Source organism: Ixodes scapularis, unplaced genomic scaffold (genome assembly GCF_016920785.2).
Source record: "Ixodes scapularis isolate PalLabHiFi unplaced genomic scaffold, ASM1692078v2 PGA_scaffold10__122_contigs__length_95168666, whole genome shotgun sequence".
Classification (NCBI taxonomy): Eukaryota; Metazoa; Arthropoda; class Arachnida; order Ixodida; family Ixodidae; genus Ixodes; species Ixodes scapularis.
In genome coordinates this window covers 71,044,056-71,071,773 of record NW_024609836.1, presented here as the reverse complement: position 1 = coordinate 71,071,773, position 27,718 = coordinate 71,044,056, and the positions used below count along the sequence as shown (strand labels likewise).

The following is a 27,718-nucleotide window of genomic DNA, read 5'->3' as shown; positions in this document are numbered from 1 at the left end:
GGCATTCCTTTAATGATCAAGACGAGATAGACGCTGTGTTTACTCATTTATATAACATTCTCGCCACAGACGAAAAATATAATCACCACACAAGTTAGGTTTTTTCTTACGAACGCAGTCCTTCTAACATTTCTCATATTTTGCCCAGACCTTTGCTCTAACGGCCTGTGACAAATGCAGTTATATCTAATACTAGTGTATAGTATGACGTATTTAGGAGCTGCATGAAACGCGACATCTCATGATGATGGAGTGTATATAATTGATTAAATAATGGATAAAAACAGTAAGCTTCATCCAAAGACCCTCGCCTGCCGTTGTCTCGGATTTTATTAAAAACAGAAAAGGCAAAATTCAGTCTACTCGCTCGCCCCTTCGACAGCCGAGGGCTCGAAAAGAAACAAGATTTGCGTAGCAGACAACGAGAAATCTAAACGCAGACTTTCATCTTTTACTACGCCGCAGACGAGGGAAAATGACGCAGCGGACAGACGTTGTTTGCGTCTGCCACCGCGGACGAGACGGCGGCATACGAGGCATCAGATACGCTGTTTGCGTCTGCCACCGCTACGCAGACGACGGAGAGTGACGCAGCAGACGACGGAGGTTGTTTGTCGTCTGCTACCGGACGACCGGTAACGGATAACTAGCGCGTCTCTGTGGATAACGGTGTGGTCCAGGCGACGAAGACTGCGCGAGGCGGACGTGAAGGCTGCCACGCGACGGCCCTGCGCCCGTTTTGGGCCAGCGGCCGCCAGGATTTGTCGGCGCTTCGATCGTTGTTGCTCCGAGTCCGCGCAAGGAGGCCTTTGAACTCGTTTTTTCCTCTCGGTCGGCCGTCGCACCGTCAGAAGCAGAAGGCCACCGCCGCCGTCGTCTGCTACGCTCGCTCCCGCTGCTGCGCTGGGCTGGCGGGCAGCTTGCCGTGCGTGGTCGGCTGCGGCATCCTCGCTGGAGTCCGAGCGCGCGCCCGTCGAGCTCGAGACTATGCTGCAAACAAGGGCTCAATTTCAATGTTTGACAAAAGTTATTGTTGTGTGCACGCGTATAGATTGAAAACGAGCTGGCGCCGCCTGACGGAGGAAGGGTGCAGCGTTCGTACAACATACTAACTAAATCAGTAAACATGTATATGCTTGTTTTTCGAGTGTTCGTGCGAGTCCTGGTCATCATGCTCTAAAGTCTTAAACAACTACTACTACGCGGTAGTTTTTCCCGAAAGTGAAAGGTCTCGTTTTGACGAACGGGCAACGCCGGACACTGTCCACTTTTGTATGACGCATGAGCAGTCTGGTGCAGTTTGTTAAACTTCGTATAATTTCGCCAAAAGGTCCAATGTTCGCCGAACTATGGGCTAACTTTCGGGTTTAGCGAAAGTTCGCGGGGTTTCTTCTCTCGACGGTGCATTGTCCGCAGCGTTCAGCGTTGGTGGCGCCGCGGTGCGAGAGTCGCGCTCCCTAGTTCGTGGAGCATCGACTTCGTAATGAAAGCGCTCGCTTACACGGTCAGAGAATACGATGCGAGGCTCTGATATCGCTCGTATTTAGCGCGATTGAAATTACTTGCGCTTCGCAGCCCCCGCCCCGGACCCCTGTTTTGCGTCAAGAGAGTTTCAGTACAGATAGTTCTGATACCTGCAATAGGGAATTTTAGGTAACCGACTTTGCACATCCGATAGAGTACGGTGGGCACTCCGGCACGAAGTGCGGGTGCACTAACCACAGAAGACCCGCGCATGCGCAGCTCGTACCGGAGGGCCCATCGTTTCGTACCGTAACGGGTGTGCAAAAACGGTTCCCTAAAACTCCCTAATACCGGTATACCTGATAACGATACGATGCATGCGCAAAGGCGTCGGCGGGGTATCGGGTATCGTTATCGGAGCCTTCGGAACGATCTACTAAAACTGTCCGATAGGGAGTTTTAGTGGATCGTTCTGATAGGGAGTTTTAGTAGATCGTTTCGACCCCCCCGATAACGATGCGATGTGTTGCGCCAAGGCGACTATAAGATTTAACTTTTCTTTTTTTTTTCTTTTTCTGCGTTCCAATTTTGGGTGTTAAACGACATGATCCCTGACACGTCGTTTAGAAAGATACTGGTGTTGAAGTCGAGCACGTGATTGCGCGTCCGTTTGACAGTCGATGTTTGCTAGTTCTGGGCGTTTGGTCGGAACTTCACCGAAAACGGGACCGAACCCCCAGATTCTCAACTACCTACTTACGCCGGAAATCCTCGCAATCCTCCTCTCCCACGGATAGGTTTAGGCGCAGCAAAACCAAAGCGGCTACCGGTTGGGAGGGGGAAGGGGGGGGGGGGGTCGACTTCCGTTTCCGGTGTGTCCCCTTGCGTCGGCCCCCCCACACGGTTTTTGTTGCGTTGATTTTGCTTGGCCGGTCGTCGCCATTTAAATTCTCTCTCTACTCTAAAAGGACGCACTTTTCGTTTCCTTTTCTTTTTTTTAACACTGCGTCGTGGATATTTGTTTGACGGATGAGCGGCGTTCAGAGGTGATATCACTTGAGGCATACCGGACTCTCGTTGAAAGGGGTTGCTGCGTTGTCTAAATTATTTCAGATATCCCCTAAAAAAAAAAAAAAAAAAAGTGTACTAGTTTTTTACAGTTTTATGAAACTAAAAGGGGGTATTTTTAGCATGCTTTTAATATACGAAGTTTTCATAGACGTTTAATGCAGTTCGTACTTTAGCGGCGCGTTCCGCGTGTTGACCCAATCTGGCAACTAAGGTGCGAGTACTAAAGGTACTAAAAACGTACTTCTAGGTTTGACTCTTTCCAAGAGAAATGCGAAAAAGGGTCCATGTCGTTTTCTGCGCCAACAGTGGCGCGCAGTGTGCGCGACGACATTCCCTTTGTGACGTCACTTAGCCGGATGCTACCCCGCGGAAGGGTCCGTCCGTTTTCGTCGAGGACAGAGACCGGACTGACATAAGCGCGGGGGCCCCCTAATCCGACAGATTAACGGACGACCATCTTGTAATGCGGGTTCTTGACCGACGCCTTCTGATGCCATCAGAGCCCCCGGGGGACAGCCATCTGATCTGTCGGTGAAAGGAAAAATGATCGAAAGCCGAATTGCGCGAGTGTCGGTGCAAATGGCCTTATTGCGAGAAACCAGCACGGTGACTTGGCAAACGGCGAAGGGCTACGGTCACAGTGAGCCAATCAGCGCGTCGGACGGACGCACGTGACTAAACTCCATCTCACTAGCTAGACGCTTTTGTTCGAATTTAGAGTGATAGGCTAATAATCTTTGAGAGGGGAAAAAAGGCGACGTCTGGAATACAGAATAGAAGCTACGGATAAGAGGGGTGAACCCGGTGTTGGGTAAAGCACATCTCGAAAAGTAAAGTACGAAGTAAATGAGAGGTTATGTACTTCAAGTACAGTGGTAAGGGCACCGGGTGCAGTGTACTTGAAGTAAATCATTATAAATCCTATATACTTTTAACGTAATGTAACTTTTAACACGACGTTTCGTTTACTTGTATGCACTGTTTTAGGGGTAATCGGGGGTGCACCAATTCTTTTTTTCGGAAATGGCGGCGAATATTGGATAAAGTCAAGAGGCTTCAGAGTTGACAGAGCATCATTGCGTGATACAAATTTAGCACGACTAAGTTTGGGGAGTGAATTTGAAGTCGGGAGTTGTAGTTGTATTTTCCTCAAAAAGTACAAAAACAACAACAAATGAACTTGAGTAAAGTTCAAGTGCATTGACAGAGAATGTACTTCAAGTAAAATACGAGTATTATAACTTGAAGTAGTACTTAATGTACCTAACGTATTTCTTAACATTGGGTGTTTTCTTCCCCTCTTCCCCAACTGCTTGGGTTAGGCTCTCGCCTCTGTACCTTTGGTAAGGGTTGCCACCTGTTTCGCCTCCATCGCTCGCATTGACCCGTAGCGTTTGCTCTTTGTTTAGTTACGGTGAAACGAACTATAGGATCCACGAACAGCCTCCTCCTGTACACCTCCATGTAGCTCGGATGGCTCCCACTGTTCCTTGACAGGCCCTGCCGAGCGCTGACGAGGCACTTGTGACCAAGCTGCGTCTTCTGTGCTAGATCTCACTGTGAGACGACGCCGAAATGTACACGCGTGCGGGCTTTGCTTACCCCAGATGGTGATGCGAGACACCCACCGATGGTCCCTAAGAAATCGTGCATCGATGTGGATGGCAGTCCTACGCTTCGTGTTGACTCTCGGGCAAAACCTTTCGTTGTGGGGCCGGCGATATCGGGTGAAAACTTTCATTGTCGGGGAATATTAGCCCGAATATAGTAGGGAATTGGGTGGGATGGGTTAGGGAACTTGGGGAAAGTTTTGCTGTTGGAGGACGCGTCAGGGGGGAATTGGGGAAACATGTGGGGGCTTGAAGGAACCATTAGGTAATTTGATTACTTGCATTAGGCCCTAAGTACATGATACTAGAGGCGTGTGGAAAAGTGCTGTCACAACGACAGCTCGACGAAATCTCTGATTTGAAACTTAAGGTAGTTGCGGGAGGTATTAGGACAGTGCGCCCAGACTTCATCTTGCAAATACCCTGAATCCTTTAGTCTAATAATACGCAGATCGGAAGTCTTCCAGTGCTACCCGATAGATGGCGCGCCAGCGCGCTGTCTTTTCGTGAGCGGTCACGAGCGAGCACAACGCACTGGGGGTCACGCTCGGACGCAAATGTGTGACGCAGTCTTTTTTTGCGTCGGGCACAAAGAGGGCTCGAAGAGAAGATTGATCGCGAGTGAACTGTCAAAACTCTCCGAAAACATCATTCCCTCCGACGCGTTTGCATCCTCCTCCTCCTCCCTACTGATTACTCTCTCAATTGCGAGACCAGTGCGCATATTTGCACGTCGCAGTCAAGCAGCGCTGCTTATCAGCTCGGTGTCGCGGAGGCCGGGGGTTTCCAGAGGCCGTGCACATTTTGCCGAAGGCATCGATTGGGGGACGCGGACGAAGCGTCGCCGTCCCTTCGCTCCCCACCGGCCGCGGGACAAATTGGGAAAAGCTCGATCGCTAGACCCTCCAGCAGGCGCCCGACGACGAGGCGGCGACGACGATGATGATGATTATGGTGACGGGACTCGTGGCGCCATCTCTCGGCGAGTTCGAGCAATACTGCTTTTCGTCTCTCTCTCGAGCGAACATCGATTTTTGTTTGAGTTCGGCTATAAGTCGTTTCATTTTTTAATTCTGACCGCAGCTAATGTTACTGTCCGATCGAGCCAATCAAGCGTCGCCAAAAGTGCACCGTCATGGTGTTTGTCGTGTCGTTTTTGTGCGTTCTTTGCTAACGAGGTAGAGAGCCTTAGAGCAATAAACTGGCAGCTGAAAGTGATCCCACCCGGCCGCCGCCATGTTGCACATTTTTGACCACTAGACACGACCTTATAGTTTTAAGTCTAGATTTTAACAAAGTACCACACCGACGAGATAACTTTTAAGTCCAAACGACGACAAAAACTCAGGCAGCTTCACAATGCCTCCGCTAGATGCCGTGAGCCGCGATACTGTATTTTGGGTTTTATCGGAGTACAAATATCGGCTCGGTTTTGCGTAAAAGCCTCAGGATTTGTTACGGTCACGTGTCTAGTGGTCAAAATTGTACAACATGGCGGCAGCCAGGGGGAGGCGGTCACTTTTGCCTGGAGAACGGAATACCAGTTTATCGCTCTAAGCCCTTCAACCTCGTAGGTTCTTGCGCGGACTTGTTTAAGTGGAGTATAGCTTCGGCAAAACAGATAGAAATGCGCACAAGAGAGCAGCCGAAAACGACCAGCGGGCTTGTTTACAACGCGCGTCGAAAGGCCAGACCCGACCGAGTTGAACAAACCAATTCCAGAAGTTCACTCGAGCTCTTTTTCTTTTTTTTCTTTTCTTTTACCCGAGCGAAAGAACAATCAAAATACTATGGGACTTCCCTGTCTCTGTCGTCAAAACCCAACAAACTTTCTATTATAATTTTTTTTTGTCGACATTTTTGTACGACTTTTGCCACAGCATACACATCATAACAATGGGTTCTGAAAGAAAAGAAAGAACATCATTGTGGGATATTTACTACAACTGCATTGAGCAAGTTAAAACAGCACAATAACGACAGCAACAAAAAAAAAAACGTTAAAAGTGTTTGCATATTTTTTTCTCGTTTTTCGCTGTTACGCGAGAGCACGCACACCTACGCTGTAAGCGAGAACATCAGCAAAATCGCCCATAAGGTGGCAGGATTGTCTGTGGCAATGGCTCAAACATGTTCGAGGCAAATTTGCGTTCGCACATTACGTTTCTTTCTCGTGTGGCGGTCCGCCACACAAGGAGGAAACACAACTCGGACGGTGTCCGCAGTCTCTCTTGTGATGACGTTCTAGATGATGACGTGTAATCAGTAGTGTAACGTGATGTGTTGTAGACCGAATACTCCGCAAGTTGTACGGCTGCGTTCCAATTGCCCTCTGTGTAGAACACAGACGGCGGGCATGTCATTACAAATCTGGTCATCTTGCTTCCACCCGAGATGGAGCGCAACTCGAATCCGAGGTCTGCCACCGAACTTCGAGGTCACACGGGTTAGGCGAACCTTCGACCTTTTTTTGGCAAAAAGTTTCAAGATGGATTGATGGATGGTGTCGGCAACAATCTCTGGTATCGGGCGGTACCTCGCGCCACCTAGCCCAGTTCGACGTTTGAACAGCGTTGCCGAACCTGTGCGTCACAAAAAAATTTGGAAATGTTGCCAAAAACAGGTAATTCATTCGGTAGTTTGTTTTAAGTCTTATAACACGATCATCACGGTTTCTTTTTTTATTATATAAAGCGCGAGCCTCGTTAAGAGCAATATATATTACACGTCTAAACTGAGTCTCAAATCTTGTTGTATTCAACCCATTTTTTTTTTTTTTTTTTTTTTTTTATCTTAGGGATTACAAGTATGTTGTTTCCGAATAAGCTTGCCTGCTCTCTCGCTTCTTACTTTTGATATGTTTGTTTTTATACATGCAAATCACACAAATGTGAAACCACATAGTTCCCGAGAGGGCGCTACGTGTCGGCAAAAAGAATAACAAGCACAATGTGTAAAGAAAAAGAAAAAAAAAACGAGGAAAAAAATCGGAGAGTCCTCCTCTCGCCATGGTTGCTTGCTTCCGTAGCCGTCCTCTGCTTCGCCCAGGTGGGGGAAAAAAAGGTCCTCCTCGCATCACGGCGACCCAGATTTTCTTTTTTTTTTTTTTTTTTTTCCCCGAGCCGTCCTCACTTCGTCTGCTTCTTCTCGGTCCGCGAGATCTGAGTGGAGAAAAAGTGCACCTTTCCGTTCGGCCTCCCTACTCGTCTCTGGATGGACTTCTCGGCTTCCCTCGGCTTCCCTCGGCTTTCCTCGGCTTTCTTCGGCTTTCTTCGGCTTTCCTCGGCTTTGGTCCAACTGCTGGCTTGCGAGACTCCAGTGAAAGTCGGGATGTTAATTTGGCGTCTGCGCTAGCCAGCGACGTTGTCGCGCGATACAGCGAATGAATTGGCACCCGATTCCACTAGTCTCGAAGGGACTTTCGTACGACATTGGCAGACGATGGAGTCCGAACAAGCGTCGTCTGCCAACTTTCAGCGGATTTTCGATTCATTTGCTCTCTGCTCTCGCGGACAACTTTCTGTGGAGTTTTGGAAGGAGCGAAGTGCGTGCGTTTCACAGCTCTGACGGACGCTCAAGGTTCCCGAGTGTCGACTGGCCCGTGTGACAGGTTAAAGGCGCACTAAAAAGGATGCTGCGACCGTCTGTTCTTGGTCATAACCGATTCTACGGTCTCCAAGCGTCCTAAAAACCCCAAAAATTACAATGACGCGACGCCGATTTCCTTATTAAAAACATGATGAAAGGTCAGGAGACACCCTTTCCTGAGCGTATTTTTTTCCGCTCGGGAAAGGCGGCTTATATTCCTGCAGTGGTGTTAGCGCGGTGACGATGGGCGCTCGCCGGCCAATCGCAAGCCGCCTTCCTTATGTTGTGTATTTCGAAAATTTCCTTACCCACAGAATAGATCGTACAGTGCTCGACAAAACGAAACCGACCAGTAGGGCATGTGGCCTCGCGAATATACCGTTACTTTAGATATTCCCGGAATAACTGAATGGCAAAGCCATATATGATTACGCGAGAACCGAGCAACTGTATATGATAACCGTGAACGCTAGAGTAATTGATAAATAATAATTTTGACCAATTTGTACGATTGAGATAAAAATGTCCCAGAAAACGCAGATTACCCCCCCCCCCCCCCCCCCCCTTTCCCCGCAGTTAAGTAAGGAGTTTGCCGTCGCAACAAACGGCTGCAATGAGAGCGAGGCCCAGCTGGTTTCTCGCTAAAATGAGCAGTGCAAATGTAATACAAATGCGGTAAAGTTGTCTCCATGTATCCCGCCCCCCTCCCCCCGGGATCGGTTTGAAACCGAAACTGCACCGCGATCACGTGATGTAGTGGCGTACAATTATTACAAGAACGCCAATAAAGAAATGACGCAATGTTTTCGTCACTCCCGATTTATTACTGGAAGATTAAGTACAGTTGACTATCTCTTCAACTTTCTTGTGCAGCTACTATAAGGTTTTGTTGCTCATTCTGCTGAGGGGAGTCGCACAATCGTTCACACAGAAAAAAAAAAAGAAAAAGAAAAGAAAACGCTATTTTTAAACACGGCTCTTTTTTTTTTTTTTTAATGCAGACGCAATATTTTACCGTAATACTTCGCGATTAACGTCTTTGTGGTTTAATGAATATAACAAAAATCAATATCCGGCAGATATATTTTCTTTTTTTATGACCCCTTTAAGCGAAAAATCTCTGTCTGTGTCTTGACATTCTGGGCCGGCAGACGGTTGTGCTGCGGCTTTCTCGCCTCCCCTGACAATAGACGCTTTGCGTTCGCCGTCTGCTGCTACAAATGTCGCCTCCCTCGATGTTTTGCCGACGTTTCCTGCGTGGCCGGCAAATCATGCCGCCGAATATTCCAGGATATTTTCCGGCGCGATTTCACCACGCAACTCGAGTGTGGTGGCAATGCAGCTTTTGGGTAGAATCCCATTTGTTTACGACGCTTAGGTATTGTGTATTTAAACTTGACTAGAGAGCCTTTCTTGACAAACAAACAAAACTACAATTCCGTTTTTTTTTTCGTTTTTTTTTTGTTGTTGTTTAAAGCAGTAACGCTTTTTAGCGAAAACCCTTAATCCCAGGAATTTGTTCGTCCGTCCGTGCAATTCATGGCTAAATTTAGCGGCAAAATGGATGCCACGTAGCGTCATGCTCCACCGTGACATCACGTAACCCGGCCACGTCGCGTGACGTCAGGTTACACGGAGTCAATTTACCCGCTAAATTTAGCGGGAAATCGAGGTAACGTGATCTGGCGTCATCACGTGATCCCACGAATTCTCACCGCCAGGTCACACGTGGCGTCAATTGTGTAACGCTATACCACGACGTCGCATGACGTCAATTTCCTCGCAAAGTTTTCGCGGGAAAACTAGCGAACCGTACGTTCTTGTTCACACCCCGAAACGACTGCTTGATGTCTTCTAAACAAATATTACGCATTATCTCCCTGAATACTGCGTTTCATACATTGTGGAACTTCACAGATACAGGGCGCTTTCACATTTTTATGGTTATGTTGTTGAGCCCGGAGGACAGAAAACATTTCTCCTATTTGAACTTCAAAACTTCGCCAGCCTTCTTTGTACACTCCTCGACACTGGTAACATAAACAAACCATCGCCGATTTTTTTTTTTTTTTTTTTTTTAGTAGTGAAGGGTTCTCATTAAAACTACTGTAGTGGTGAAAAGTACTCAGTTGCGGGTAGTATTAAACTAACTGGTAAATTTTTTCTGCTGTCCAAATACGCTTTTTGAAGTAAACTGCGAAGGAAGCACCCAAGTCGTGTTCGTGCTAACAGTGTCGCCCAGTCTACATCCTTAGCTACCATACCCCAGTTACACCGTAACTTGGCAAACGGCACAAGCTGGGATCCCATCGAGCCAATCGCAGCGTCGGAGCGAAGGCACGTGACACCGTGTCATCAGAGTGCACCTCCCCGTGCGTTCGGTCGTCACGTGCTTCGCTCCGTTGCTCCGATTAGCCGGAGGGGGCGTCCGCTCTTGGTCGAGTTTTGCTCAAACGGGCTATTGTGCTCCGGGGGGGACTGTTTGTTCTCTAATGGTGGCTCCTCTAGCTGGGTGTGGGTCCGCCCGCGCGGCAATGTACTTACAGGAAGCATCTGAGCAGGGAAAAGAAGCGAAGCAGTCAAGTACCTTTTACTGCACACTGCTTTCACTCGGGGATAACATTGTTACCCCGCAAAGCGATTGGAGGTGTGGTGAGGCGTCCCAAAACTCGTTATTTGATGTCTAGTGACAAACAGGACACCGTTCCTACGATTTTTTTTTTCTTCTTTACCATCCTCCGATTAAAACGTGTCAACTTATTTTAGACTAAAGTCAATAGAGAACAATACATAATATTGTGTTAAACCGTAGACAATGCCCCTGTTAACAGCATATAATTACGTTTGAAGCTCAATCATACACGTCATGACGTCATAGGTCTGCGTATCAACGTGTATCAATTATTTGTTTCTGTTCGTTTTCCATCGGCCGATTATTAATATGTTTAGAACCACGTGCGGTCATGCACAGGTGAAACGGGGAAGATAGCTTGGTATACGTGGTTGGACAAAACCTTAGGCGCTGTCGTTCAAGGATACCAGGATCGTTTTCTGCGATACTGAAGGCGATCTGCGGGTACAGGCGGTGGTGATCGCGTATGTCTACGGTCCTGGTGACTGGTGACTGAGTATTGTGAGTGATCTTGCTAAAGGGGGTGATCTTGAGCAAGGACATAGCGAGCATTTGTAGGAATCGAGGTTTGACTGGTTTGGCGAACCTTCAACCTTTTGGAAAATGCCCGACGAAGTTCGACATAAACAATTTCGCCCGACTTAAATAATTTCGGGACTTCTTTTTTTATCTTAGAACATTTGAATTTTGAGGAAGTTCGACGAATTTTCAGTGTTGCTCGACTTTAAAAAAAAAAAAAAAAGTAAAAATTTTGGCGAACAATTATTTATTTAAATAGCCCGTAAGTTGAGAGAGTTATTATCAGTGTTACCTTAATATGAAAGCACACATAAGCTTTCAAGAATGTGTTTAGTCACTTCAAACGCTACACTCCTGCGTGAAGCGGCAGGCTGTTCGTTTTTAATTTAGGCGCATGCGCATAACAGTCGGAACTTCGAGTTGAAAGTTCGAAACAGTAAAACCTGGCCGAACCTGAACCTCGGCACTTTCTCGACATACTCTGATCTCGAGTATCGATAGTGGGTGATCTTGAGTATTGTGGCCAATCTTGAGTATCGAGGATACTAGAGAGTTTTCGTAGATCGTTCGGATACCTCCGAAGACTATACCCGACACGACGCCTGCTCAAAGGCGTTGATGGAGCGTCGGGTATCGTTATCGGAGCCATCGGAAGGATCTCTACTAAAACCGTGATCCTGGATACCGTTGGCAATCCTGGACGCTACCGTTGAGTCCTTGTCTGCAATCATGACGGGTACCGCGACGAGGGAGGTTTGCGTGCTGTCCGTCTTTCGAAGCAGGCGGACTTGCCAAGTCAGGAAAAGGACGCGGCTCTGTTGTGTTTCCTGATGAAGGAGGGGAGGGCGAGAGATGGAAAACTCCAGCTAAACAACAACAGCCTGGACGGACAGCAAGGACGCCGCCGAGATCTCCGCAGAAAAAAAAAAAAAAAAATCTCCGAGCTTAAAGACGACGAAAAATAAAGAGAAACCAAGAAAAAAAATGATAGAAGGTTCGTGGAGTTGAGAACGCGTTGAAAATAAAATAACTCCGCTGACTGGAAAACTCTCGGAAACGTCAAGAGGAGAGAGAAGCAAAAGAAAAACGGGTGAAGAAGGAAAAAAACAACGGTATAAAAAAAAAAAAATATCTGGAGAGAGGGCTGGGGGGAGAGAGAGAGAGAGAGAGAGAGAGAGAGGAGACGACGGGGAAATAACCAAGATGGCGTCCTCCTCTGGATGGCGCCACTACGCGCCACGCGCAGAAATGTAGCAGAAGAAATTGAAAAATGCCAGCGCGAAAACAAGAAGGAAGCAAAAGGGTAGAAGGAGGAGGGAGAGGGGAGGAAAACAAAAGGTCCCGAGAACAACCGGTCTGACCGGTGCGCACCGGCTTGCCAGGAGCCAGCGAGGCCTCGGCCGGTCTCCTTCCCAAGGTAGCCTGGACTTGCCTGCCTGCCTTCCCGTCGCTGACAGAGCCGTACGGCTGGTTGCGGCAGCAGCAGCGGTAGCAGACGGACAGATGCTGCCGCCGACCAGTGTTGCTCACTGGCCGCTGGAAGGGAAAGGGTACTTGAAAGGAACTGAAAGAAACCGACCCTTGTCTTGTTCATGAGGCAAGCCCATGGTCAGATTCTTCAGTTTGGCGTAAAAGCGCGATTTCATCGAATATTCGTTGCAGCCTCCGACGAATTTACGACATAAATTAATTTTTTTTCCTTAAAAAAAAAAAAAAAGACCTTTGGAATTTTTATTTACTATTTAAAAATAATAAGTAAAATAGACACGATGTGAAAATATGTCAATCTTCCCGACATGTACTTTTTTTTATGAATCAATGAGTCAAAACGATATTTGGTGTGGTATATGAATTCCTGGTTATATAAGCCGCATCTGGAGGTAAATAACTACACATTTCTTGTATTTTTATGTACATAGAATTTAAATCTAAAAAAAAACATTTCTTTAAATTAATGGTAAATAATAAAATCCCAATTTCACCCTCGCTCCCTCCCCTGAACCTACTTCGAGATAATAAAAATACAGAGGACGAAGAGAGACAACCATACTGTCTTTGATCTTTTTTTTTTTCATTATTAATTATTATTGTTATTATTCGAATTAATTATTCAAATTCGCAACGCGCTCGCTCTAATCAGCCTTGTCCCGAATTTCCCAAAATTTCATCTCCGCAGCTTGTAAAAGTTTGCAAAGACTTCCTTATCCATACGCATCGATAAGGTAAAGTTACGAACACCGCATTAATTAGTGCCGTTTCAGAGTTTACGAACAAATTAATTCGGCTTCTTGCCTCTTGACAGCCGCCTCCTTCCCGATCGGACGCCCTCACCCGTGGAGCAGCAGCCCGGCTCGCCGTAGTTATTTTATCGTAACCGACAGGACGAGCATGCGAGGGCGGGATCTTTGCAACGCCCCGCCTCCGGCACACGCTCTCGTTGCTTTTCGTTGTGCTGTAGCCGCTAGAAATAACATATCGGTGGTAGAGTTTTGCGTGAGACTTCGAATGAAATCGATCCTCGCGTTTAGTCATTTCTTGCGCCCTCTTAGGTACAGTAAAGGCTCGGTTAACGCAGTTGCGTTCGAGTGCGACAGCAGCAACTTGCGCCTCGTTAAAACCTTTTGGCGTCGAGCTGTTGCTATGGCGACCCTCACGGCGAGCCAATGGGGAGGCCCTGTGCTGCACGTCGCAACGCAGCGCGACGCAGACGACGGCGTCGTCTGATTTCGACCGAGTCCTGTCGTCTGCTCGCTGCGCCCATCGAGAGATGGCGCCACATGCACGACCCTCGGTTAACCCGATCGCCTACATCGGCATCCGCCATTGATAATATTAAGAATGTTCGTTTAATTTTCGTAACACGAAGGTAGCTACGCCTCGAAATTTCGCAGGATAAAATCCGGAACGGAAAGACACCTCTGCTGAAAATCTGAAATCGCTACGGCGGAGGCGCCGATTTTGAGGAGTGATCTGAAAACGAGCCTCTCGATTCGTAGCACCCTGTATAGCATAAATGCCAGGTTTGCCTATGTACGATCGTCGTCATTATCAGTAGCACTAGCGTACTCTGTTGCAGGTTAAGAAGAGTAGCCCACGCTCCTCCCGCAATCCACTTTAGCAGAGCGAACGCTGGAGAGGAGGGACAGAGAAAAGACGAGAGTCCATTCGCCCCCTCTCCGATGTTCGCTCGGCTAAGAGCGCAGCTCTTTTTGGCGGGAGCTTGTCCGGCTTTTCTTGACCTGCAGCACAGTACAGTAGCGGCAGTAGTACATTAATGGACACCCCCCGTACCCCCCAGAAAGACATTCCTTACGTGAGTTGTCCGTAATAACTAGACAAAAACGCGCGTATATTTACCCAGTTCTTCCCCCCAAATCTCGTCGATGTAGCGGGATGTTCGTATTAACGGGATTCACCGTGACGAGACATCACTGTGTAGTAGTAGTAGCAGTAGTAGTAGTAGTAGTAGTAGTAGTAGTATATATTACAGATCTAATTTCGTGACGGTGGGCAATGAGCGCGCGCTGGAAGATGGGTAGCAGAAAAGTCGGACTGCCGTTCTACGACGACACACCACTACGGGTCGCTATGGCCCCCGAGGTCCGCGCCACGCTTAGTGGGAGAACGCAAGGTGTCGTAACTCAGTCGGTATAGCACCCAAGCGCGAATCGTGGTTCAACTTCAAGTCACGAATGGACGGTGACATCAAACCACATTGCACCGCGGCTTTTAGCTTTTAGCTGTTTTTTTTTTTTTTTAAGCGTTCGGCGGGGGGTTTATTGTCTCAAGATTTCGGTTTTAACCTGCGCACCTGTTATACGGCGGAATGTTGTTTTCCCGCTCTTCGTATTTTCCCCCGTGAGTGAGCGCTGTCGGCATCGGTTATAGAAACAGTGGCACTGTTAAACGAAATAAAGAAGCAACAAAGCATTGAAATACTCTATACTCGTTTTCACCTCAAAGACCGTAGTAAAAAAGAAATAAAGTACGGCTTCTTGTGGAGCATTACTAATTTTCCTCTTTATGCTGAGGATTGAGATATATGTATAGGTGCATTTTAGATTAGATATAGGCTACCTTATCAAGACGTACTCGTTTCAAACGCCTAAAGCATCGCTTTTTCATCTGACAACCAAATATCGTTAGAGCTACTTCGCTGAGCGTATGAACATTGAGCAAAACTTCCTTTTAACTTCAGGTGAAAACGGGTGTAATTAAAGTAGGTTCAGAATAAAAAAAAAAAAAAAAAAAAGGAAAGGTAGTTTTGCTGACAATTGTTTTGTGGGCGGCTTCAATGTTTGCGCATCTCAGCCTGCCCAAACTTCCCAAATCGCAGCCCGAAACGCGCAAACGGAGAAAATGGATCATCATCTACTAAGGTCGGCATTGTCTCAATGATCGGGGGCGCTATATTAGCGCCCCTGCGCCCCCGGCAGGAAAGAAAGGCTGTCTGCTCGAGCTGATGAAGATGAACCTCGGAAAGTTGGTTCTTATGCGCGACTGCTCGTGCAGTGAGTGAGAGCACCGGGGGAAAGCCACGAGCTCGTGGCGCTCTCACTCGTGTCTTGGCGAAAGCGTCGCTGTAGTCGGCCTTCCACGATTGGCCGAATGCTGACTGTGACGTCAGAAAAGGATTTCTCATCGACGGGAATAAGAGGAATCTAAGAACTTTAAATTTTGACGGTGTTGGCAGTGTTGGTTTCAGAGCGCAATGATTTTAAGCTTCCACCGTGCTCATTACGAGGTCACGCAGGACAAACTAATGAAAGCATCAATACATTATGTTGTTTTATTTTACGTAAAAATTGGTAACCGTTTCAACAAATTTAATGCAAACTATACGCTTTTCTATTACTTTCCTTTTTTGTGTGTGTATGTGTGTTGTGAGAGAAAGCGAGAGAAGTTAGAAGACAACATTGGTTCCGGGAACCAATCGAACCCACAGGTGTCGCTTCGCGTTCGACGGGTTCGCCAAAAGTTCGGGTTCGGATCGGGTCCGACAAAACTTCGCACCCCCATCCCTGGCCGCATTTCATCTCCTCCGATGCCGAAAAGAGACTCCGGATGCGGATTTGAGAGAGAAAAAAGAAAGGCAGCTCCCCTAGGGTGGGACGGGTGGCGCCATCTATCGTGGTGGACTGGCGGTTCCTCTCCACCGGTCGACCGTCTCGCAAGAGCGGCATCACTTCCTAGTTTCTGGTTTTGCTCGCTGCCTCGGCGGAGGGTACGGCGACGAGGCGGGGGCTCGGGATGGGGGCGAAGCCGATTGTCCCTCTTATTCAGGGTACCTCGATACCGCTGCTCCGTTGTCCTTCTCCTTGTTTGCCGCCTGCTGGAAAGCTTGGGCTCGCCGCCATTTTCACTCTCGGCCACCGTGCTCTACGGAATGCACTGCCACGAGCCCAAGCCCCGTCGTTCGCTGCCCCCTGCCCCGCTGTCTAAGCAGACCCCGATAGGCGATAAGAGTTACGCCTCATCCCACGTTAAAATAAGACTGACCGCGACGCTTGTGCAGCCGTAGCGCCAGTCAAGCCGGAATGTTGCTTACCACCTATCAGCAAAGATTGCCGCTATAAAGGTTACCGTCAAGCTCGTGCAGACAGCGAATTTTTATCATATTAGGGACTTTTCGTAGGTAAGAGCTTCGCGTTCCTAGCGGTAGCTTGTGCCGTCACTTCGAGCACGGCCCGAGTGCGTGCCCGCAGAGCACGCAATCCGTAGCGCTCGATCCACAAACGTCTCTATCATCGTGACACCATGGACTCTTAGAATTTTAGGACTTTATTTAAATTCAATGCAAACGATATTGTAATTTTATTTTTATTTTTACGTTTTCGGTGTTGTCCTGTCTTCGCATGCGAGGGAAGCACGCACGAAATGCGCGGACGTCGCTAGTTGTCGGAAGCTCTTCTGGACCGTGAGCATCGACGCAAAGTTATGCAAGCGCGCTGACCGCCACGGTGCTGCGTTGCTCTCGAGTAGGAGTGGAAAGCGAGTTTCGAAGTGATTAATCTCGGACCCTCAAAGCTGTTGCCCCTGACAGACGACGATAAGTGACATAACCCACAACTCGTGCTGATAGCCACATGAATACACCCTACAGATGATTCCGCTTTTGAAAAGGGCCCCCGCGATATCTGCTTTGAAGTCGCGGTTTTCCTTTCAAGTAGACGTTTTATACCGGGTGTTTGATCTCAATTCAAATAAATCTCTTGCAAAAAAAGGAAAAAAAAAAGCAGTGTAAGGTACATTAATGTGATCTGTGCAGGTATACGGTGGTATGGTCAGGGGGACATACGAAGTGGGCTAATCGTCGCGATAAATAGAAAATTAAATAAAATGTCTTCATTATCTTCTTAACGAATTAAAAAGAAACATGTTTCCAATTAGAAACTCGCAGAGCGTCATCGAAAACTACTACATTATGAGGAATTATCCTCGGTGCAGTTGGAGCGATCCAAAAGCACCCGATGCTCGCAGCTTAACCGTTCATTCACACTGGAAGCGGATCCGCGTTCGCAAAGCGGTCGCGAACGCGGTTGTATAAAGATTCAGTGCAATTGCACGCGCACTTGATGTCATCGAGTGCTCGTGCAATTGTACTGAATCTTTATACAACCGCGTTCGCAACCGCTTTGCGAACGCGGATCCGCTTCCAGTGTGAATGAGCGGTTAGTGCGGTAAATCTGAGCGCTCACTTGCACGCGCAAACAGCTCCACCGCCGCGAAGTGACGTCACAGATAAGTTCGTGCATGGTGTGCACCAAAATCCCCGAGTGCACGGGCCCGCAGCGTACAATCGATAACAAAAGCTGACGCTATACGCGGAAGTTTTGACGCCTTGCATGCTACCGGGGCAAGGTTCTCCGAGTAGCTCTGCGAGGAAGTTCCGACGGGAGCGTTTCTTCGAATCCACGCGGTCGTCGTCCCCCTCGATGAACAGAAACAAACAACACACTCTTCTGCCGCAGACCCATCGCTTCATTAAAAGGCGTACTGCGCAAAAGACGGAACGTAGACGGAAAGAACGCGTCGCTTCGCTCTACTTCTTTTTGTGCGTCTTTAAATACGAATAAGCTTCCGCGTGAACATCACTTGAACATCGTCGGCAGCCTTGTTTTAAGTTCGAGCTTCGTAAAACTGGTCACCAAAAACAAATTTATCACAAATTGCCCCGCAGTTGTCTTGCTACGTGAAACATTCTTGGTTTAGCGCTAGTAGGGCTAAACCACTAGCGCTGAAGCAAGAGTTAGTTTTAGAGTTCGTTAGGGTTAGTGGAGTTGTTGATGCTAACCCCACAACTCGCGGTTACGCTTTTGGTGGCTTCATTTAAAGGCCGACGATCAGACTCGAGATTCTGCAAGGCAGAAGATCCACCTCACCATGGGGGCGGAGGAGGAAACAGGCAACGGTGGACAAGGTAGAAGGAGGGAGAGGAGAAAGCGAGGGAAAAGTGGAAAGTTAGAACTAATCGTCGGTCTTTAACCTAAAAACCTAGCCTAAAACCCGCAAAAAAAAAGTATTGTGTGAATAAGCTGTGTTGTGAAAGATTGCTTCAGTCGCCACGAATCTGATTTTAATTTGGTTGGCGGGCCGAAATCGGTGTTTACGATTGCTAGGCGTAAGCGTAGTCAAATCCCTCTATTAACGAAATTTTGGGCGTCAATTTATAATTGCTGGCTGTAGTGGGACAGCTTCAGGAACGCATGGGGCGTGTCCTAATGGGATTGGTCCTTCGTCCTTATCGACGACCAATGCCGCCATCTGATTGACTCGCGAAGCGGTAATGAGATGCTTGGGAGTGCTCGCCACAACCCGCGTTTCTACAGTGTGAGCGAGGGCTTTCACGCTAGGTGGACAGTTGTTGGCGAACCTTTGGTTTTAGCCTGGATAATACGAAACGGGCAAGTTGCGGCGCCGACACCCCCCCTCCCTTCCCCCGAACAATCCTGTTGGTTGGTGTCATCTCTGATTACACCAACATGGTCGTTTCTGTGTTAGCGAATGGACGCGTGTGTACTCGATGCTGTTTCTGGAAACCTCTAGCTTTTCTAGAAAGGCGGCCGAGTCGGCCGCCTTTGTCACTGTGGTGATTACCGAAGCAAGACCGGTTGGAGCATCGATGTGTAGTGAATTACGAATGTCACGTTGTGAACACTTGGTCACTATATATGTCTCGGGCCCAAAGTCGAATCATCGGAGGCGTACACCGGAAGTGACAGATTTAGGGCTGCTCCGAGCTAGAACATTTCCAATAATAATATTAATAATACTTTATTCGTACTTTGGAGGGGTTGATCCAGGCACACAGGGTCGCAGTGCCCTGTGCGCCTGGCTTTAGAAGGCCAGGCATTTGCTGCACGTTCTCGGTGCTTAGGAATCCGTTGCACCTTCAAACGACCAAAATTTCCAGTATAAGGTTCTGCTGCCTCGATGCTTCTATTATAGAGTTATGTTGCTACGATGTTCCCAGGATAGAGTTCTGTTTCTAGTTTGCGGTTATGATGTTTCCCCTCTAAGGTTTTGTTCCTTTGATGATTCCACTGCAAGGTTTTGTTGCCTCGGTGTTCCTAGTATAAAGTTCTGCTGCTCGATGATTCCAGTATAAGCCGAATTGCCTCGATGTTTTGTATGCTGTTCCCAACTTGCTCCTGACCGCGGCATCTTCTGTCTTCTTTGCAGAGTGCAGCCGTTGCGCCCCCTTTCCATGTGAGCGCCATGTTCCCGGAGGCCCATCCGCGCGGCGTCAAGCGGAAGGCCCGCTGCCTGGACGACCTCTGCGACGACCTGGAGCAGGGCGACGAAGAGGAGGAGGACGACGAGGAGGAGGACTCCAGCTCGTCCAGTTCGTGTTCGTCGGGCGCCAGCTCGACGTCCACGTCCTCCGTGGACGACCTGCGCTCCTACTCGCGGCGCCGCCACGTCGTCTTCAACATGAGCCTGTGCAAGCTGAGCCGCTTCCGCCAGGCCGCCGACCCGAGCCTCCTCCGGTCCGTGCTCGTCTGCAACACGCTGCGAGCCCTGGAGCGGGACCTGGGGCCGCCCCCGCGGGGCCCGGACCCTCCCCCGGCCCACCTGGCGGCGCATCACCACCACCATCACCACTACGGGTCGCAGTGCCACGCGTCCCACTACGCGGACGACTGTTACGACCGGTGTCCGCCTTCCGGAGGCGACGGCGGAGGACGCCTCACACCCTTCGTTCGCTCGTCTTCGATGACGAGCCCGGCCACCGAGCTGGCGCCCTTGTGGACGGACGAAGACCGGCTGCCCAGCCTCAACTGGAGCTCGGTGCTCAACTTCGGCTCGGGCCCGACGGCGCAGCAGTCCCCACCGACTCCGAACCTGCCCCACGACCCCCCCTCCCCAGGGCTGCGGGGTGGACCCTGCCTGCGGTCCCGCGCCGTCGGCGGCGCCACTGTACACCCTACTTCCGGCGCACAACGGCCACCACCACCAGCAGCAGCAGCACCAGCATCACAGCAACGGCGGCGTGGTGACGTCATCTTCGTCCCAGTCGTCGTCGAGCAACAGTAGCGGCAGCAGTAGCGACGAGATCTTCGGAGACATCGACCTGTCCCTGTACGACTTCGATCTCCTTACTCCGCTCTCTCCGCCGAGTGTCAAGTTGGCCCCCGTGACCGCCGAGGACTTGATGCGCTCCTTGGCCGCGTCGTCGCAATCGGACTGTGTGGTGACCACCATGGCCGCGTCATCGGCCGCCGCTTCCTGCCAGCTTGTCGCGTCCTCGGGCCAGCAGGTCAACTTCTGCTACAAGGGCATCGGGGAAGACCACGTGGCCACCGTCATGTCCTGAGGGTCCTTGAGACCCCGCTCTTGTACATAGACACCCCCTACGTCCTCCATGACTTCATCTAAGAGCCACTCATCTCTACGTAGAAATACCGTTCTGTAGACCAAGGTCGTTCCTGCGAGCACGCGGGTGTCGTGGGCCGCCTCTGAGACGCTTGCTGAGGTCGCTTGCTTCACGGCGTGTGTGATCAGAGTCTGCCTACGACCGCCGTTTTGTCCTCTTGCCCGTAGGTACGAGGTTAGTCTACAGGGAGATCAGTGTCTAGCAGCAAAACGCGTGTCTTGCCAAAGAAGCCGCAATCGCTTGTCGAAATGCCGCGCTAGCGATCCCAGCGCCGCGTCCTGTCGCGGCGGTGCCACCACCAAAATGTAGTTTCCCTTCATTCGCAGAAAGACAAAACGATCCACTAAATTTCTAAAAATAAAAGAAGCAAACTGCTTCTATGAAGCTCAAACAGCCAACGATTATTCGGTGAAGGTCAGATTTGTCCCGCATTGGACCTGTACGCCGGATCATGGACCACTCACTAGATGGCATCCGACGCGACTGCGGCGCCACTAGCGGCGGCATTCCGCGCGGTCATGTTTGGCGGTGTACATAGTTCACACATTCTCCGTTCTTGCCGCCTTGCGCAATTTCGTGCAAGAAACAAAACGAAAAAGTATTATTTCTGTACATGTATATATTTTGTTTTTCTTGACAGCGTCCCTGCCCGGGTTCGCTTTGTACATAAGAACTCGCATAATTACGTATTCAGACGCGCGTCCGCGTTCGACTCAAGACATAGCAGACAGCTCAAATGGCCCACTGGGAAAGAAGAAATAATATTACGCGAGGGATGTCATTGATCTCAAGATGGAATATATATACATATATATATATATTACAAAAAGATATACCTCGATTCATGCGATATCGTGCGTGCTCAAATCAAAGCGTGCCCTTTGCAGCTTTTGGCTTGCTACGCTGGCAGATTGATCACAACATAGCCGAATGCTTTACTAGGGGGGTCACATTCTACTCCGCTCATTTGCATTGTTAGACAGCGCTCCTACGGCGCCAAGTCGTCCCCTAGCGGTGTGGGCATCGCGCGGCGCCGAGGGAGAGGTTGGCCACTGGCGTGCCGAGATACCGGGCTCGACGAGACAAAAAAGACGGCTGTCTCGACCGGCGCTCGAGATGCCCACGACGGTAGATGGCGGCAGGCACCCATCCTGATTCAAAGGGGAGAAACCTCGAGGCATGCGGCGCATCCAACCGTTCCAACTACGCAAAGTCTGTCCGCGCCAAGGCCTTTGGATTGTCGTGGAGTGAGATGCATTCCCCTAGTAAAGTATTTGGCATGGCCAATGTGCACGGGTGAGGGGGAAAGATCGGCGTGGAAACCAATCAGTCAGTCACTCGATCTGCGGATCGACTGGTCTCAATCATCACGGGAGGGGAATTTTAGCTTCTCTTACTAATAATGTCCGTAATTCGCAGCTACAAAAAAAAAAAAAAAAACAAGCCAAGCTTATTAACAAGCAGCAGCAATAATCTGTGTGGCAATAACGATGCCAAACGTTGAGAAAATACGCGTAAATTGAGGAAATATCACTCTTTTTCGCTCTTTTTGCCGCCTCTAGCAGATCACGGAGCAATAAAAAACGTTACAGTTGGGCCGTAGATTTTCCGGTATTTATTTCCATGGGAAATCGGCGGATCATTTTCGGTGTTCATTATTATTATTTTAATATGGCTTCAGCGATCTGTTTTGGACGAACGCTATAAACGGTGATTATCAGAGAAAAGAAATCTTCTAAAAAAGTAAAAGTTCAAGTCTAAGCAGAGAGGGAGCGTTTCGACAAAAACAATCTTAGCTGAAACAAGCATTTCAAGAAATCATTTTTTTCTTTTTTTTTCAGTTTTAACCGATTTCGTATGTTTTTACATCGGCTGACGTTTATCGGTGTTCTCCGGCTAAAACCTGGAAGTCTACGGCCTAAATATAATGCCCCGATTCTTTCAGCACTTGCCAACGGGACGTGAAATCTCTTTGTCCCCTTCTCTCTCTATTCCTTTCTCTCTCTCCCTCTTAGGAAATCAACGTTCAATTAGAACGAGAAAGAGAAATGCGCGACAAAGAAGTAAAAAAAAAAGAAGATATGAGAAACGATGTTCAGCCATTTTTCCGTACGTTGTGTGCGCTTTGAACGGGTCGGTCTATGTCGCTAAGCTGGCGCTTTTTCTTTCCATGCAGAGGGCCGCCTTGCATCACACACACACACACACATACAAAAACAAATATGAAGTGCCTTTTCATACGCATGTCATCCTAGAGTCGTACGTACTGCATTGAAGTCAGACAGAACAGCGGTAGGTTTCAAACTACATGGTCCCTATTGAAAAGAAAAGAAAAACAAAATTTCATGGTTTGTCCAGTGAGCATATCAGAATCACAAATTAAGTAAGGCGTTTATAGGTCCTTATATTTTCTCCCTAATTTTTTTTTAAATTTTATTTGGAGATTGGACGAATAGAGAAGTAAATTGTCTTGCTATTGATATTGTTTGCTTTTAAAATCACCGGCCAGAGACTACTTAAAAAACAAAATGGCGTACGAGATGAACTTGGATTGAGGAAGCTATCCAGCCATGTAGCAGGGAAAATCGACCGTATAACTCATAAAATCACGTAGAGAAAGAAAGACCAGCTTGCTTTTATATCCCTTTTAAAATATCTTGGTGCTCCTCAATCTTTTTGCACAATAAGAAAAAAAATATTATATCTGATCAAACGGTATCAGAACTCGCTCGCTTGTCCAATCAGACCAGTCTCGACAAAAGCTTGATGAATGGATCACTGCTTCTTTTCTCCCTCTGACGGGGGGTGGTAACCTACGCCGGCTAGCGGCAGATCTAATTGGTGGTGTTCTTGGATTAAGTCCATAAAGGTATAGGAATCATTTCCGTTAGTTTTAAGCTTAATGTTTTTTTTTGTTTTTTTTTTTTTCCTTGATTTGCAAGACGCCAGTGACACCAAGATCGGTTTATTAAAAGAGATAGGTTGGAAGTTGAGCGGCGTCATCTCGCGGTTGCTCACTGCAAATTCGGTATCCAGTGTGTGCTTTTTTTTTTTTTTTTTTTGGGGGGGGGGGGGGGGGCGATATGAGGGAAAGGTCCGCAGGATTGTGGGTGGATAGCGGCGATACCTGCCACCTAGTCCCCAGAACATGACCAAACATTCAAACCGCACAGGGCTTGAAGCTCGACCGTTCAACACTACATCGCTACACTGGTGTACAACCACGGACAAAAAGGAAAACAAAAACAGTACCGCTAGTCCTCCCACGCCTTCTAGACGTAACATGTTTTCTCACGATACCCTTTCGGCGCGCCGTGCGCCTGCAGCACCCCTTGGATGGCAAGGCCGTAGCGCCCAATTCGCAACGTCGTCTACAAAAGGGCCAGCGCGGGACACTGACTGGATACGAGTGCTACATCAGCACTCGTGCTCAATCAGTGACGACCCGAATCCTAGCCGAACGCTGATGTCACGCTGTCCATCTGCCCCGGCCCTCTTTGTTGGTGACGTGGCAAATCCAGATCTTCGGCCTTGTTGTCTAACTCAGGTGCCGGCCAGAGCCACTTGTAACGCCATGCGTTGCAAATAGGCGTGACAAAATAGCGGCTATTAGGCGTGACCGGGATGCGAGTGTACTACGGTCTGTCGGGCCACCGGTCATCTGGTGCTTCGTGTTGGTTGACGACGATAAAAAAAACTAGGTATGTGTGCGACTCAAGTCTTTCTTACGAGTCCACAATACTCATACATCCGAGACTAGTGTTTTACGCATCACTGAGGAAGGTATGAGCGTGCAGGTTGTCTCAACCGGTACTTCAGTCGCTCGAGCACACGAGTAGCAGAAGCTCCCTGAGGACTTGGTGCACCTGCTCACGTCTTTTCCCCGCTCTTAGTCTATACTTGCAGTCGCCGGATGGCGCTAATGTTCCAGTTTATTTCGTCCGTGACTGTACTTGAACGCGTTTCCGTACATACAGCTCGGCCTTTTTTGTTGATGACTTGTTTTACCTCCTTAATTTTGCATAGAATCGCCACACTTATGCAAAGCGGCCAACGTCAGAGTACGAAAGAATAAAGCGCGAGCAAGAATTTTAACGAGAGATTTATATATATATTATATATATACATTCATCATACATTATAAATATATATGAAATATATTTAAAGCGAAGCGTCGAGATGTTACAAAGTGTAATATATATAAATATGTGAAACGACAGTCAGACCTCTCGCTCTCTTCTACCCCCTCTCATCATCACACACGCGAAGCGAACGGTTCGCGAGTGTCGGGTGCAGAACACACACCGTACCGAGACATTTTGCCATATTGTTACTGTTTGATGAAAAGAGAATAAAACGAAACATAAAAAAGAAACATCCGGGAGGATGACTTGTTTCCGCCGACAATAAACTGCGGACTTGACAAAAAGAGCCTGGTGTCGTGTCTTATTCCCACTGTCTGGCACCACGACTGGATCGATCCACGTGCGTCTGCCGACCTGCGCTAGCAAAGTGCGTCCTGCCTACCGCAGCGCCACCGTAGCGGAACCAGATTCGCGTCAGGAGAAGTAGCATGCATCACTGAGCTGTACTCCCGCCGGCAATATGAAGGTGAACACCTTACCTGGTTTCGTGCCTGTTTTACGGCTCCCTAAAGCTGTATTAACTCTCAACATCTCAAATGGTACGTGGCCAGGGGTCTAAACTTTGCGTTCTAGCCCTCTTGTGGAACAGCTTGTTCCAAAACTTGCAGGAGCGTCAAAAACAAGAAGAGGGCTGTTCACCTTCGTATCGCTCACGGGTGTACTGAGCACTGCAGCAGACTTTCCACCCGGACGTGAAAGATACAGTGCACCTGAAGTCTACAGGGACATCATGGGATATTTGGGCACTCTTCAGATGTTCACAGAACTTTTTGTCAGGGCAATGTGGAGCGCAAGTTCGTCTGTTTCTTGTGCAGGGCTTGCACTCACGTCAAAACGCTGAGCTCTACTTGGATCTGATGGAGGGATAGTGGGTAGACCTCAGGTGCTAGCTGCCTTGAGGTCTACCCGCTGTCCTTCCAATCGGAACCAATCAGCACCACAACCCCTGCTCAGGAAGCAGACAAACTCGCGCTCCGCATAGAAATTCGTCAGGAAAGAAAAAAAAAAACAAAAAAAAAACAGCATTTTCATTGCGAGCGATTTGTTTTACCCAGGTACGGTCTCGTAAACATCCACGTGCGGCTTTGAGACATTGACATGTTCTCATGATGTTCACAGGTAAGATTATAGACCCCGCACGTAAAACAGGATTTTGTTTCGGGGGGAGGAAGCCCCAGCAAAGTGGATGCGTGCCTGCTACGTAACCTTTGTTGTACAAGATTACCGAATTCTAGCGTCCCCGGGATCATAGTACGGGTAAGTTCGAACTAGGAATGGAAAGAGAAATGCTTGCGGACAAAGGTGGCCAAGTGCAATGGCAGGGTACGATATACCTTTCAGGCCATGCGGCTAGAGTGCCTTCATGTGCGCTTCGCATAGAGTGATGACAACTGTCTGTTTCCCTTTCCCACACCCTCTTCCACCGCCATTTTGTTTCTCTCATTGTTTTCCCGTGCGCCGGAAAGTGGCCTTTGTGTCCATCGGTAATCCCATCCGAGGGGGAAAATGCTATTCCTCCCTCCGTGGGTTCCACAACGCTGCTCCGAACTTCTGAGATAAGGTGCTTGTTTCCGGGAGGGTTATAAGCCCCACGGATTATCGCCGAAGAACAAAATGGCTGCTGGTTTGTCGGCGAGTGGTATTACAAAGGGTGGCATCACCCTAGCAAAGCGCACATGAAGGCTCCCTACATGCGGCCTTCCGTCGACCCCACACTGCACCGCGCGGCGCGGGAAGTTGTGGGGAAGTTCCGATGTGCGCTCGGGCCGGCCCGTCGTACACCCTGGAAGCGTCGCAATTATTTGCCTCTTACCCCTGCGAATTCAGACCAAGAAGAAAACGGAGCGAACGCCTCACGAAACCGCTATGTATCCTCGTTTGTTATCGTCCTGCTTTCTTTGCGTTCCGAAATCGTAAAATGCTAATTGCTAAACCACCATGAACCGCTCCTTCTATTCAAGGGTGCTCTTTCATGTGCCGTACATTGGATGCCGTAGTGCATCGAAAAGATGAGGGGAGGCGCTGCGTATTTTAAGAACGGCCTATTGGACAGAAGCGCCACGCTGTATCGCGGAAGCTGACCTCCGCAGGCAGCGTAAAGAAGAGCCCACGTGACCGATCACGGATTCAGTTAGCCAAGTCAGGCCAACCGTGCTCGAAGATCCCTGGCGGTTCGGTTCTGCGGGCCGGTCTCTCCGTGGTCTCTCGGCGGCTAAAAATACGCCGTGCCGCGTCTTGGCAAAGTGGGGCGAGCCGGACTGACGCCACCGCTGCCAAACGCGTGCGTCAAAAGCAGCCCAAGAGACGACCCTAGTGCGCCTGCTGGGGAACGGGTCTAATCTTCGCCTATAACGGCCGCAAAGTTCGATCGCGGCGCTGCCGTCAGCAGCGCTCGGAGGAGGTGTTCTCTTTGTTTACTCTTGATGGAGTCCGGTAGCAGAGCGCGCTAGCGCAGTACAGCTCTACAGAACCCAGAGATCCTGGGCTCGACCCCCGCCTCTGCCCGTTTCGACCTGGGCTGGGGCTCTAAGTTCGACACTTTGCGGGAAAGTTGGCGAGATCGCCGGCCGCCGCGATTGGCCTTGCCGCTGGCCAACCGCAGCGCGGCGCTGGCTTTCTACTGCTGCGTGATGCACTTTAAAGGAGCCGTATTACACCCGCTAAAGTGGTCACCTACAGCAGAGACATCAGACGCTGCTTGGGGCAGGCTATCTTCCCGCTGACTAAAGTTACAACAAATTACGGCATATCAATAGTTTCACTTAGAGTCACTGTATAGGCTTCCACAGTACCGAAACTCCCAAGCTCCGTG

The 27,718-nt window shown here is 49.0% G+C and overlaps 1 protein-coding gene across 1 annotated transcript in view; it reads left to right on the top strand.

Moving 5' to 3' along the window:
- Window positions 1–25,192, top strand: part of LOC8026490 — a 30,330-nt gene extending 5,138 nt beyond the window's left edge. Inside the window, 2 exon segments of the mRNA XM_029974125.4 lie at window positions 19,567–20,241; window positions 20,243–25,192. Coding sequence (XP_029829985.2) covers window positions 19,567–20,241; window positions 20,243–20,701 — 1,134 coding nt within the window. The 3' untranslated portion in view covers window positions 20,702–25,192.
- Window positions 25,193–27,718: the final 2,526 nt, after the last annotated feature.